We start from the raw sequence: 14,168 nt of genomic DNA, 5'->3' as shown, positions 1-14,168 counted from the left end.
ATCGTGCCTCCAAGGCCACACAACTCTCGGGGACAGAGCTACAGTTCAAGCCCAAGGTCTCTTCAGCCTTAACCTCGGCCACAAGCTGGCATCACGGAGAAGGAAGAGGCTGGCAAATGAGGAGGAGGGTGACTGCCGGGGGCACTTTGAGAACTTGGCCCCAGGCCTGAAATCCGGCCTCCAGATATTTTCTTGGCCTGAGCCCAGACCAGCCACCCTCCAGCCCTCCCAGGCAGCCTGCTGCCCAGTTGAATGAAGGAGTCCGCTCTCAGAGTTTCTGCCGTGGGAGAGCCCCGGACCTCAAGCGTCTTCAAAGGTCTATTATTAATGGGGACATCCAGCTGAAGCTGACATCCCCAGCAGCCCTCCCAGAGCTCTGCACCTCAGCCAGCCCATGGCCTCCACTCTCTGGCCCTGTCTGCTGAGCGGTGCCCAGCAAGACGAGAAGGCCAAGTCCTGCCCGCTGGGCCAGCCAGAGGTCACCTGCCGCGCCTGAGCTACCGGTGTGCGGTGAGAGGACTGCCCTGCGTCTTCCCTCGGCTCCCAGCTGCCTCAGTTTCCCTTCCTGAGAAAGGCGGGGTTCTGGGAGGTGAGGAGCTGCAGGGACCCACGAAGGGCATGGAAGCCGCCTGGGGACACTGGCCCGTCTGTCAGGATCAATCGCCCTAAGCCTGTCTGAGGCGCTCCAGGCTTAGGAGCAGCTGTGAAAGCCGCCTTTGTGCCTGGGAGAATGAGCCGCAAGAGGACAGGGGGCCCTGGCCCCGGGAGCCCCTTGGGTCCTGGCTCCTGAGATCAACGCCATCAGGGAAGACCCCAGCCTGGCCCCTGCAGCCCACCCAGGCCTGGTGCCCACTTCGTGCCATGGGAGCAGCCCAGGGGAAGAAGGTAGGAACCCCCAAGTGTCCTGTTGGGGCCCTGGACATGGGAAGGGAGACTAGACCTAGCAAGTGGGAGCCCCAACCCACCTACCCTGAAGCTTCATTTGGCACTGCCCACCAGCCCTCCTCCTGGAACTCACAGCCAAGACTTGCATCTAGAAGGCAGGCTGGGGCTCAAGGAAAAACCAGTGCCCTATCTCTCCATCTCTAGGACAGACTTGGGGACAGCCAAATCTCTCTGGCTCCCTGGTCTTAACCACACACATCTCTACTTCCCTGAGTAAAAGCTCCCTGGGTACCCCTTCCCCATACCTCAGGAGACTGTCTGACACAGGTGGATACAGGGGAAAGATCTTAAAATTGTTATTATTATTATTATTATTATAAAGTTGACTAACCAGCTGTTACCAGTTGTAGGGCAATGGGCAAGTTATTTAAGCTTTCTGTACCTTATTTCCTCACCTGTAAAATAGGGCCACTAATAATCACTACCTTGGAAAATCATTGTGAAAATTAAGTGAGTGAAAGTGTTTAGAACACTGCCTGGCACTGTGTAGAGGCTTTGCTCCGTTATTATTAGAATTCTGTTCATGTTATTATCCCTCGCCTTCTAAGCCTGAGCTCTCAGCTAGAGGTTTGTAGACAGCACTGCCTCAGCAGTGTTTCTGGAAATGTGCTCTGTGGACCCCTGCATCAGCGTTGTGGTGTGGGGAATAGGAGGGAGCTTGTGAAACAGTCACTTTCTCAGGGCCAGTCAGACCTCCTGGGTCAGCCTCTTAGGGGCAAAGAGGGGAGGGGCCTGCACTTACTCACTAGCTCTCAGGATTGTCCTACATGCTCACTGCTCTCCGCCCACAGCGACCCAGCACTGCCGTCCCAGTGGCATAGCCAGGCTGCCGGGTCCCAGCTCCACCACCCACCTACTGTGGCGATGACCTGAACCCCTCTGGACCTCAGCTTCTTGTTTGTAAAAGGGGGCTGGTACCTGCTTCGTGGGAGGTTCAACAAGATGATGCCTTTGAAGTGCTTTGTGTGCTACCCCACCCCCAGAGGCTCCCCAATAAACAGGGGACTCTGATCCTCAGGCAACCAGTGATGACCTGTTCCATCAAGGTTGAGAAACTCAAGGAAGAAGTAATTTCTTAGCCAGGGTCATGCAGCTAGTGGGGGAAAGAGCAGGGTGCTGTTGTTGTTGCTGTTGTTAATTTGGAAAGAGGAGCTTTATTTCTCATAAAGAGTTGCAGCCTGCAGGGTGGCCATTCTGACAGGCTGGGAAGCATGGCCTCTGGCCAGAATCCAGAAACTGACACTTTGAGGAAGAGGCAAAGGGAATAGAAATTTATGCTGAGCAGCATGGCCAAATATACATATTCAATAAGCTGTGGGAGGAGTCATGCATATTTATGAAAGGAGAAACATCTGCATGCACAGTTGAGCTCCATGCCTCTTATGGGCCCCAGATACAAAAAAATGTTGGCCTTAGTGTGATCAGAGGGTGGAGTTTTCAGCCCTCTGATGTCAAAGGTGAAGCAGGGGGCACAAAAACCCTCACTGTGCATCCTCTGCAGACTGGTTAGAACCGCTCCATGATCCGTGGTCTCTTATCAAGAAAAAATGCTGGTTGGTTTTTGTGTTAAAACCACAAAAGGGAGGCGCAGTTGGTTGAAATCAGTATGGAGTCTTTTGAAAAGGCCGGTTTCTGTTTAGCTCTTAGGGAAGAAAGTCTAATGGAGGTTATCAAGGGATGGGGCACTACGGGGCGCGTGCAACCTCCCATCCCGTCATGGCCAGAAACTTGGTTTTCAAGATTTCTCTGGGGTCTCCTTGGCCAAGAGGGGGTCTGTTCAGTCACTTGCCGGGTAGGGGGGTGTTTAAAGTTTTATTTTTATTTCTTATTTTTATTGGGTAGGATTTTGACCCCGTTCTGCTTGACTCCAAACAACTCAGCCCATCCCACCCTTCCTGGTCCATAGCTCTGTCCACGGCATCTTCCTCAGCCCCACCCCAACCTCCCACAGAAGGCTGTTGGTCAGGCACCTGCTGCCCTGTGCCAGGGCCTATGTGGAGCTGGAGCCAAGGGTGAGGAGACACAGCCCCTGCCCTTGAGGCCATCCCTGTCAGTTGTGGAGACTGATAGGCAGGTAAAAAATAGTTGGGAGTGTGTGTGACAGTTGAAGCAGAGGTGACTGGGCACATGACCCCTGGGCCAGGAGTCAAAACACAACATCGTTGCTTCTATTCCTCTTAGGCAAGGTCTGGACTTCACTTTTAGGTGAAGTCACCTTTGTCCCTTGGGGAATGTCAGGGGCATAGGCTTTGCCTAGAATCCTAAACCCACACTGGCAGGGGATGGAAGGGATCACGTGGTTGGTTAAGACCAACCAGAGCCCACCCTTGGAGCCGGAGATCTGTCTCCCAATGGCATGACTGCTACTCAATGGAAGGGAGGGTGGGTGCTGGACATTTCATTGTAATGGACCTCCAGGAGGAGAGACAGTGTTCTCTCCAGCTGCGGGGTGGGCAGAGAGAGCGGAAGAACGCTGAAAGGGTCGAGGGTGTGACAGATAGACCACGGGGCCAGGAGTCAAAACACAGACATTGTTGCTTCTGTTCTTCTTAGGCAGGGCCTGAACTTCCCTTGGACTTGGCATTTTTTTAAATCTGCCCCTATCAAGGGCACCAAAGTTCCCTTTCCTCTATCAGGGTTTTTGCAAGAAGGTATTTTAACGCACAGAAGCAATCCCTCTAACACTGTTTGGAACATTCCAGAAGTTTCAACATTTGACCCGTTGGGCATGCATTGATACTAAAGAGGTGAGTGCAACCCAGATGTCTGGACAGGAGCCACATTTTAAGCCCTTGCATTGCACAGCAAGGCCACAGGTCCTGGGGCAGCAATGGGTTCAAAAAAAGCACCCTCCATGGGCCTCAGACACCAGCCAGTTCACAGACACCAACAGAATGTGGGCGTGCCATCCTCCACCCCAATCAGCAGCGGTCAGTGCCCTCGCCCAGGATAAAGGACACAACCAAAAGCTTCCAGAGGCTGCCCCTGCACAAGTCCAGTGCCCCAGGCTGCGACCGTAATGACGCCCTTAAAGGGGCTACTAAAAGGAAAATGTTCCTGAGCACAGCTCCCATGCACTGCCACTTCTGCACCAATTCGCTCATTCAATCTTCAAACAGTTCTTGGACATGGAGAGTTTTATCCCCCAGAAATCTAGAGACATGGAGAGGTTAAGCAAGAGGCTCAGGGTCACCCAGCTGGTAAGGGTGGAGTTAACATTTGACCCAGGCCACCCTAAGAGCCTGGCCTCTCAAACAGCAAACCCCACTGCCAGCGCTTCTGAAGGTAGAAACACAACAGTGCTCACATCCCACCCGGAGCCCCTCTCGGGGTATCTCATTTAACCCCTCTGAGCCTCAGTTTCCTCAGCTGTCAAGCAGCATGATGATTTACCTTCCACAGTAGGCTTGGGTGAGGTGCCCGGCACTCAGTGGGTGCTCAGGGAATGGCACATGGTCCTGTTGCTGCTGCTCTAGAGGCGGCAGGTGGAGCTTCCGCAGGGCGGGAGGCAGCAGCAGAGGCCCCTGGAGGTTCGTACATTTGGCTTTCATTCTCTAAAACATTTCTCCAAACCCAACACCACCCAGGTTTTTTGTGGCCCTGAAGGAGTCCTGTCCTCTGACCCTGTTATTTACCAAGCCACTCATTGCTTTGCATTCGTCTTCATTACGAGAAAGTTGCCTTGACTGAAACAAAAGGGGAAAAAAATAGAAGCACTATGGCTAAATTTGATGAATGGCCTGAAAGGGCGTGTTCATTCTCATGGAGCCCAGACGGCATACATCTGGCTGGGCCCTGCTGGCTCCCTGAACAATTTTCCCCACCGATGATGGATGGGCCTGCCTGGTGCTCAGGGCTGCCCAGCCCAGCAGAGGATGCCAGCTCGTTGCACCCAGCTCAGTGACGCGTGAGGACCTCATCAGGACAGCCCATGCCATCCTATCACCCCGACTCTGCCCACTGCCTCAGACGGCTTCTCTGAGGGGAATGGGGCCTCGCACCTCACTCCTGGGTGCTATGGAGACTCCACAGCTGGGTTCCCATAGGACTTCTGGGCCCACAATGGGAGGCTCGAGGACAAGAGGAGAAATGTGTCAGGAGCTCATGGGGGTGAGGAAAAAGTACCCCCCCCCCAGCAAAGGCAGAGCCCCCGTGCTGCCCAGCAGCCTCCTCACTGGGCCCTGGTCTCCGGGATCATTCCAGCCTCTCCACCTTTGCTCATTCCATTTGCCTGCCTGGAACTCCCTCCTAATTTCTATCCACAGCCAACACTTCTGTGCATTCCAGCCCCAGGGCTTGCCCCACCTGCTCTTCTAAGTCTCTGACTGCATGTGAATTGAATTCCAATTGCACTGACAGATGTTCCATCCCAAGGTGTGAGGGAATATGTCAGAAAGGAAGAAGAGGAATGTCAATTGTCAAGCTCCAACCCCACCAGCAGCCACTATGCTAAATGCTTTTTTTTGGGGGGGGTGGGGGGTACAGAGTCTCACCCTGTCACCCAGGTTGGAGTGCAGTGGCACAATCTCAGCTCACTGCAACCTCCACCTCCCGGATTCAAGCGATTCTCCTGCCTCAGTCTCCTGAGTAACTGAGATTACAGGTGTACATCACCATGCCCAGCTAATTTTTTTATTTTTAGGAGAGATGGGGTTTTGTCATGTTGGCCAGGCTGGTCTCGAACTCCTGACCTCAAGTGATCCACCCACCTTGGCCTCCCAAAGTGCTGGGATTACAGGCGTGAGCCCAGCCCTAAATGCTTTTTCATGCTATCTGGCCAACACGTCCACAGCCCAGCAAAGTAGAGGCTGCTGTACCCACTTCATGGATGGGCACCACTCAAAGCTGCTCTGCCCTTCATGCCAATTCCAGTCATTACTTGCCTGGGCCTCAGTGCAATTCCCAAGACTTCTGCCCCACCTGACACTGAGCTAGGCATTTAATCCTCACAAATGCCCCAGGAAAGGGCTAACATTCTCACGCCCATTTCGCAGGTTAAGACACTGAGGCTCAGAGGTCACCAGTAAGAAGTGGCAGGGCTAGTGTCGCACTGAGCTGTGCCTAGCCAGGCAGCACTCTCCTGGGCAGGCCAGGCACATTGCATCCTGAGCTCAAGTTCTCCCCACCACCCTGCAACCCCCGTTATGCAGATGTTTGGAAAGCATGCAGACTCAGGGAGAAGAGGTCTGGGGTCAAGTGAAGCCTCTGGCACCCACTCTCTGGGTGATGTTTAAGCTTTGCTTTTCCTCATCTGTAAAATGGGGATTAAAATAGTACCCACTTTAGTATTATTAGTGTGAGAACTAAATGAGAAAGCTCTCGAAGTGCCTGGATGCATTCTGGCCCTTGGGTCTCAGTGTCCCCATCTGGGAATGGAGATGTTTGCATTCAATTATTCCCAGTGCCCTCCCCAACCATGGTAAAAATGAGCTTGTCACTTTGTCCATAGCAAGTCTCAGTGCAAAATGAAAATGTGGGATCCCTTGCTCAAAAATCATTAAGAATCTCAAGACAGCAATAGCAGAGCATTAAACCAAGCACAGGGCCCTTCTGAGCTCAGAGCCCTGTGCAGCTGCACAGGTCACACCCCCCGGAAAGCTGGCCCTAGTCTTTAGTGCCAGCCAAGGGGATGTCTGTGCATGGAAGGCCACATTCCTGAGAGTCAGGCGCAAGCACGCGTGCTGGGGTTGTGAGCATGGTTTCCCAAGCACTGAACTTCGTCATTTAGTTTCAGGCTCCCCTTTTACTCCATCTGTTTACCCACTAGATTTGAAAGTCTCTGAATGATTTCCTCCTCAGCCTGAGCAAACTGGTAAATACACTGTCCTCCCCTTCCCTGGGAACCATGCTGCCACCTCCTTCACTCCCACCTTCAGAATGGCCTGGGCTGAAACTCCTGAAAAAGTTAGAGTTGACATTTCTCCCCTGGGGAAGCCCAGGGGCAGAAGGTGGGTATAGAGGAGGAGTGGGGACTGGACTGGCTGCAGCCAAAAGGGGCATTTGAAGACAGGCAGGGTGACCTTTGGAGGCAGGAAAGGGCGGTTTTCCTGCTCCCCAAGACCTCCCAATGGGGCTTTTATTTCCTTCTGTCCTTGGTCTTCCCCAAACTGGGTTCAAGGTTTGAATGCCCAGGGCTGCTTCAAACAGGTGTACAGGTTGGGCACTGCACAAAGACAACCAAACCAGAGAACAGGTTAGTGGGACGTCCGGCCCACCCTCTGCCAGTGGAGCCATGTGCCCAGGTGCTGGCTGGGTCTGCCCAGGAGTATGCTGCTTCGTCATTCCACAACGTCATCCCGCACAGCCCTGTAACCGCCTCTTCCGAGACTAAAACCTTCCCCATCCAGTCTTATGGCTGGAAGCCCAGCTTGGGAGGGAGGAGGAATCAAAAGAGAAAGAAAGGAAAAAAGATGTCGGCTCAGCCGAGACTTTTCCAGGAAGCTTTCCCTGAGTGGATCTCGAATATCTATACAGGGTGACGGGCTTAGATAAGTGTGCAAGAGCGGGGCAAGCTTGTCTCAGAACCGCATGTGCATAACCAGGCCTACAGGTTTTGCTAAGCCTGTAGGATTATCGGGGGTGGCTGGGAAGGCCAGAGAGATTAGAAGGGGGTCAAGTTCCTCAGGGACCCCGTGACACCAGCACTCTCCCCACTTCCCCGGACTGGGCAAACCCCATCACACTCAGAGCTCTCTGGTCTCTCCTCCACGCTGACCACTCTGTGATTTCATGTTTAGTCCTGTGATTTACCCATGAGGGAAGGGAGGCCGTTTGATTTTTGGCTTACCATTGTGACACAGAAGGTGCTCCATAAATTAATTAAGGTAGGGAGGGCAGGAGAGAGGACGCTGATTTCCCAGAAGTAACTCAGCCTCCCTGGGTTGAAGGCCAATCTCATGGAAGGATCCATGCAGAACCTCAGGCTGGGGGGAGGGACATGGACTGGGTCCCTCAGTTTCCCCCACATGTCCCTCCTTCCCCTCCAATGGCTCTAAGGCTCTGATCCAAATTCCCACATTCCTCACTCTGCCTCCACCTCCTCACCACACACACATACACACATTTACACACACTTTCCACCTGCACAACTTCCTGGCCAAATGCAAAATCCCTCATGGCTTGTTCATCATTTATTCAACAAATGTTGACTGGGCACCTAGTGGATACCAGGGACCCAGGCACTGGAGATAGATGAGTGAATGGGACTCAGGCTCACCCTTGGGGTGCACAGCCCCATGGGAGAGAAATAAGCCACCCCCAGTGACAGAGCAAGTGCTGGGTGCTATGATGAGGGAAGCAGATAGGACCTGGGGCACTGAAGGGGGATCCACAAGGCCGAGAGGTGAAGGATGAAGAGGGGTTTATCAGGTCAGGAGGCAGGGAGAGGTTTCCAGCAGGGAATAGCATCTGCCAAGTCCTGGAGGTATGAGAGGCTGTGGCATGTCCCAGGAACTGAAATAACTTGCTTTCCAGCTCCTCTTCAGAAGCCTCGTAGTGGCCCCCAAATTCCAGGTTCTGGGGTTAGGGACTGCCACAGATCTGGTTCGGTGGCACCTTAACTTCTCCCAACTACCCTGCACTTACCCTGCCATGCCATCCTCTCCTCTCAAAAAACAACTATGTAAAGTCCGGGTACAGTGGCTCATGCCTGTAATCCCAACAATTTGGGAGGCCAAGGTGGGAGGATCACTTAAGCCGAGGAATTCAAGACCAGCCTGGGCAACATAGTGAGGCCCATCTCTACAAAAAGAGAAAAACTAATTAGTTGGGTGTGGTGGTTCACCTGTAGTCCCAGCTACTCAGGAGGCTGAAGCAGGAGGATTGCTTGAGTCCAGGAGGTCGAGGCTGCAGTGAGTCGTGATAGCACCACTGCACTCCATCCTGGGTGACAGAGTAAGATCTCGTCTCAAAGAAAAAAAAAAACGCAACTATGTTTCTGCCTCAGACTCTTTGATCAAGGAGAGCATTTTTTTTTCTGTCTTCTTTCTTTTGCTCATTATTCAAAATAGAGCTCAGAGAGAAAGAAAGAGAGACATAGAGACAAAGACACAAGAGGTAAATCACAAAGAGAAAGTCCCCCAGAAACAGAATTGAAGAAACCCCAAACTTGCCCCCCTGACTTCTCCCCCTGCCCCAACATCACCCTCCAGGTGCCCACCAGGGCCCTTCCTCACTCCCAGATGTTCTAAGACCTGAAGAGAGGAAGAGGTTACAGGGGGCCAAGATGGCCGCCTTCCCCCCATCCTCGGGCCTTGGGGCCAAATCTCATTTCCAAGACAGTAGAGAGAAGGAAATTATTTTAATTCTTTTTAAATCCACTTTTATCTTAGTCCACCTCCTCCTAATCCAATCTTCCTCATTTACTAATAAGAAATAAAATATTCGCTTCAGAGGCCCTGAATGAGGGGCCCTGGGCAAGATGGCCTCCGTCTCTGGGCTCCCACTCTGGGCTCCATGTCAAAGCAGAGAAGGTAGCTGTGCTGCCCACTGGTTTAGGGGTAAAGTGAGGCGGGGGAGAAGAAGAGAGGGCAGCAACAGTCATTCTTCGGAGGGCCAATTCTACCCCAGGTGCAGAGCGAGGGCCTCATGTGAGCAGCATCACTGGCTTCTCTGAGCAGCCTGGCATGGGTAGTTTTCCCCATTTCACAGCCGCAAAGGGCTCAGATAAGATTACACTGTGCAAAAGCAGGCTGGTGTTCAGATTCCCCCACATGCACCAAAAGCCAAGGCCTTGAGGAAACCTTGCACAACACAGCCAACCTGGGCCTACACCCTTGAGCCTCACTCAGTCCTTCTCATCTGCAAAATGGCACTTCCTGAAGGTAAATAAGGATGCCTTCTAATAATTGAACCACCATGGAATCCTCACCACAAACCCAGCCACAAAGGTATCAAGGTCCCCATTTCACCAAAGCAGACACCTGACTCAAAGCAGTTGAGTTCACGTCTCAAGATCACAGAGCCAACAAGTGCCAGCGCTGGGACTTGAACTTGGATACTTCTGGCTCCACAGCCCACGTTCTCATCGACTTGTTTTTCGTGCGTCAGGATTGAAGCTGTTCATCTCAAGCCAGAATAAATCTTCACCTTGTGCAAGACAGAGTTAATAGTAGGTAGTGGCTCCACTCCCCTGGGAGTAGCACTGAAGAGGGGCCTAAAGTTCAGGAGAATTTAATTTCTATCTTGAAAGGGTTTGGAGGTGGGGCAGGAGGGGCCAAATCAAAAGCCAGCTTTCTTGCAGGCAGAAACCCAAAAACGCAGCTCCCTCCCTGGGCCCCAGGGATCAGCTTTCAGAACATTGTGTCTCCCAAACTAACTTGAACAAGAGGCTTTGTGTAAGTCAGAGATCAGATCTCAGGGCCTGGGGCAGAGAGAAAGGGGAGGAGCTGGAACTTTCTTTTTCATCTAAAATCTAAGATGACAAAGCCTGCCCCGGGGAAGCTGGAAGAGCCTGGCTTGTTCTAGGTGACATCCCACTCCTCAGGAAGCTCAGGACGGGGCCTGAGGTGTCCCATAGGGATGTCACACCCAGAACCTGCAGGAACTCAGCCAGAAACGGGGCAGTGTCTGTCCTTTTTGAGGGACCACCGGGGATTTTTCTCTACCCACCTGAGCTCTGGGAATAGGTAGGGGTCATTCTGGGGTGTATGATGTGGTGCCTGCTCAGGAAGAGGCCTGCCAGTGAGACCCGCGGGCCCTGAAACGGCCATCACCTGTGAAGGTCCCATGCTGACTCTGCCATCACAAGCAGGCACTGTGAAGTGACATGGGAGTTTCCTGGGACAGCCATAACAAATGATCCAGAAACTGGGTAGCCGAGGCCAGGCGCGGTGGTTCATGTCTGTAATCCCAGCACTTTGGGAGGCCAAGGCAGGCAGATGACAAGGTCAAGAGATCGAGACCATCCTGGCCAACATGGTGAAACCCTATCTCTACTAAAAATACAAAAAATTAGCCAGGTGTGGTGGCGCGTGCCTATAGTCCCAGCTGTTTGGGAGGCTGAGGCAGAAGAATCACTTGAATCCAAGAGGTGGGGGTTGCAGTGAGCTAAGATCGCGCCACTGCACTCCAGCCTGGAGACAGCAAAACTCCATCTCGGAAAAAAAGAAAGAAAGAGAGAGAGAAAGAAAAGAAAAGAAAAAAAAGAAAGAAAAGAAAGAAACTGGGTAGCTGAAAACAACAGTTTATTCTCGCACAGTTCTGGAGGCTAGAAGCTGGAAATCAGGGTGTTGGCGGGGCAAGCTCCTCAGAAGGCTCTCAGAGGATCTGTTCCATGCCCTTCTCTCAGCTTTTGGTGTTGCCTGCAATCCGTGGTGTTCTGCCCTTGTCATCACAGTAGTGGTGCGGGGTGTGTGTGTGTGTGTGTGTGTGTGTGTGTGTGTGTGTGTGTTCTCCTCTTATAAGGACACCAGTCAGATTCGATTAGGGCCTACCCTAATGCCCTCATCTTAACTTGACTACGTCTGCTTTCCAAATCTACATTTGCAAATAAAGTCACATTCACAGGTAGGAGCTAGGACTTCAACATTCCTTTGGGGAGATATAGTTCAACCCTTAATAGTCATGCCTGGACCCCCGGACCTCTGTACTTAGTGGACACTCTTCTCGGGCACCTGAAGTTCTACATTCCTCTGGCTGAGACCCATCCATCCTCTGCCAGCTGCTCTCCTGGGGCCTCAAGTCCAATGTAGCTCTTGTCCAGCTGCAGTGGGTTCCCATATGACAGAGCCAGAATGAGCTACTTTAATTCTGAATCTGATCCTCTCTTCTCTCCAGTAAAACTCTTCAAGAGCAGTTACAAGGAACTCCACAGGCCCTGGCTGATCGTGCTCTGGGCTCCCTACTCCATACACACTGGGCTCCACAGGTATCTCTGACAGATCAATCTCTTCCCCACCTCAGAGCTTTTGTCTCCACTGTTCCCTCCACCTGTGCACCTTTCCCTAGGTCTCCTCATGATTGACTTCTTCTGGTTTCAGCTCTGAGACAAGTCTTTTTTTTTTTCTTTTTTTTTAGACAGGGTCTGGCTCTGTCACCGAGGCTGGAGTGCAGTGGCAAAACCTTGGCTCATTGCAACCTCTGCCTTCAGGGCTCAAGTGATCCTCCTATCTCAGCCTCCTGAGTAGCTGGGATTACAGGCACACACTACCATGCCCAGCTAATTTTTGTAATTTTTGTAGAGACAGTGCCTCACCATGTTGCCCAGGCTGGTCTCCAACTTCTGGGCTCAAGGAATCCACACACCTCAGCCTCCCAAAGTTCTGGTATTACAGGCGTAAGCCACTGCACCAGCCTTCTCCATCTTCCCTCCAGCTAAATTCCCCCCATCTTGGTCCCAAGTCCTGCAGTTGCTTCACAGAGCTTACCATCATCTGAAATTTCCTTCTTTGATTATTTCTTTAACTGTTTCAAATCTAACTTTCCCCATCAGCATGTTGTCTCTGTAACGGCACAAGAAAATCTTTAGATTCAAATGACAATGAAAATACTATATATTAAAACTTGGAGGAAGCAGCTAAAATGGTCCTTAAGAAGAAGGTTATAGTTTTACATGCATATTGAAAAGAAGACTGAGACTTACTGAGATAAATGTCAAAGTTACAAAGTTGGTAAAAGAACAACAGAAACAATCTAAAGAATGTAAAAGTCATGAAAAAACTAAAATAAGAACCAAAATTAAAGAAAAAAAAATACATGATATTGAAGATGGCCAAAAATTGGTTTCTTTAAAAAGGTACTACAGAATGATGTAGTTGGCTTTAAGAAACATCTAGAAAATATTGTTGAACAAAATTGGCTTGGGCCAGACATGGTGGCTCACGCCTGTAACCCCAGCACTTTGGGAGGGCGAGGTGGGCAGATCACTTGAGATCAAGAGCTCAAAACCAGCCTAGCCAACATAGTGAAACCCCATTTCTACTGAAAATACAAAAATTAGCCAGATGTGGTAGTGTGCACCTGTAATCCCAGCTACTCAGGAGGCTGAGGTGGTAGAATTGCTTGAACCCGGGTGGTAGAAGTTGCAGTGAGCTGAGATCATGCCACTGCATTCCACCAGCCTGTGTAACAGAGTGAGTTAGTAACAGTTAAAGAAATTGAATCATCCATGTATGGTGGCTCACACCTTTAATCCCAGCACTTTGGGAGGCCAAGGTGGGTGGATCACTTGAGGTCAGGAGTTCAAGACCAGCCTGGCCAACAAGGCAAAACCCTATCTCTACTAAAAATACAAAAATTAGCCAGGCATGGTGGCAGGCCCCTGTAATCCCAGATACTTGGGAGGCTGAGGCAAGAGAATCGCTTGAACCCAGGAAGCAGAGGTTGCAGTGAGCCGAGATCACGCCACTACACTCCAGCCTGAGCAACAAGAGAAAAACTGCATCTCAAAAAAAAAAAAAAAGAAAAGAAAAAGAAATTGAATCATGAGTTACTATCAGAACAGCAGTTTTATAGGTGAGTTCTATTAAACTTTAGAGGAATTCATCAGTTTGGTTTCAGGCAGAGTCTTCTAGATAATAGAAAATGAGGGAAAAATTCCCACTTCATTTTATAATAAAATAACTTATACTGAAATTAAACAAGGACAATGAAAGAAAAGTAAATTACAGGCCAATTCACTCATGACATAGATGCAAAAAAAAAAAAAAAAAAGCCCTAAGCAGGACTCCAAAATCCCACAGCCAGGACCTGGTGGCACAGAAATTCTTTTTAGTCACATTCCACTGACACCTCCTCTCTGTGAGTCTGGCCTGGGACAGCACAGCTAATGGGCTCCACCCTGAAATGGCCATGGGCTCTCTTTCCTCTGGAGCCAGAGCCAGGCCAGAGTCAGTGGAAAGTTTCAGTGGCAGTTTTTCCAGGGATCTCCCAACCAGGCTCAGCCAGGGGAACACTGGAGAGAGACTGACTTCCCCTAGTGACTGATGCTGGTCCAGTCCAGCCCACTGGCACTTCCCAGGGACAGCAGGCTGCAGGCAGTTGTGGCACCTGCAGGAGCCAGAGCCAGAAGTCTGTCTGAGGCAGATGTAACATATAGACCTTGGACAGGCCATAAGGGTTGGACTTCCACCTTCTGCCTCCTGCCTGTCAGTCTCCACCATCCCAGGGCAAAGACTTGGCAGCTATGGGAAGCTGAGCACTTGGGAGGGTTGAGCCTCCCCAAGACTCACCTCTCCCAGGGAGATATGGCCCTAGGGTACCCAATCCTAGAGAGGGCAATATGA

The 14,168-nt window shown here is 51.2% G+C and overlaps 1 protein-coding gene across 3 annotated transcripts in view; it reads left to right on the top strand.

Moving 5' to 3' along the window:
• The first annotated feature begins 246 nt into the window (after window positions 1-246).
• Window positions 247-14,168, top strand: part of FAM107A (family with sequence similarity 107 member A) — a 63,304-nt gene continuing 49,382 nt past the window's right edge. For all 3 annotated transcript variants that reach the window (XR_013413369.1, XM_077990358.1, XM_015130522.3), the window contains exon 1: window positions 247-885. Coding sequence is in view for 2 of the 3 variants with exons in the window: in XM_077990358.1 (XP_077846484.1) it covers window positions 862-885 (24 nt within the window). In the remaining variant the exon portion in view is untranslated. The remainder of the gene's footprint in view (window positions 886-14,168) is intronic.

Source organism: Macaca mulatta, chromosome 2, assembly GCF_049350105.2.
Source record: "Macaca mulatta isolate MMU2019108-1 chromosome 2, T2T-MMU8v2.0, whole genome shotgun sequence".
Taxonomy (NCBI): domain Eukaryota; kingdom Metazoa; phylum Chordata; class Mammalia; order Primates; family Cercopithecidae; genus Macaca; species Macaca mulatta.
This window is presented reverse-complemented; position numbering and strand designations above follow the sequence as displayed.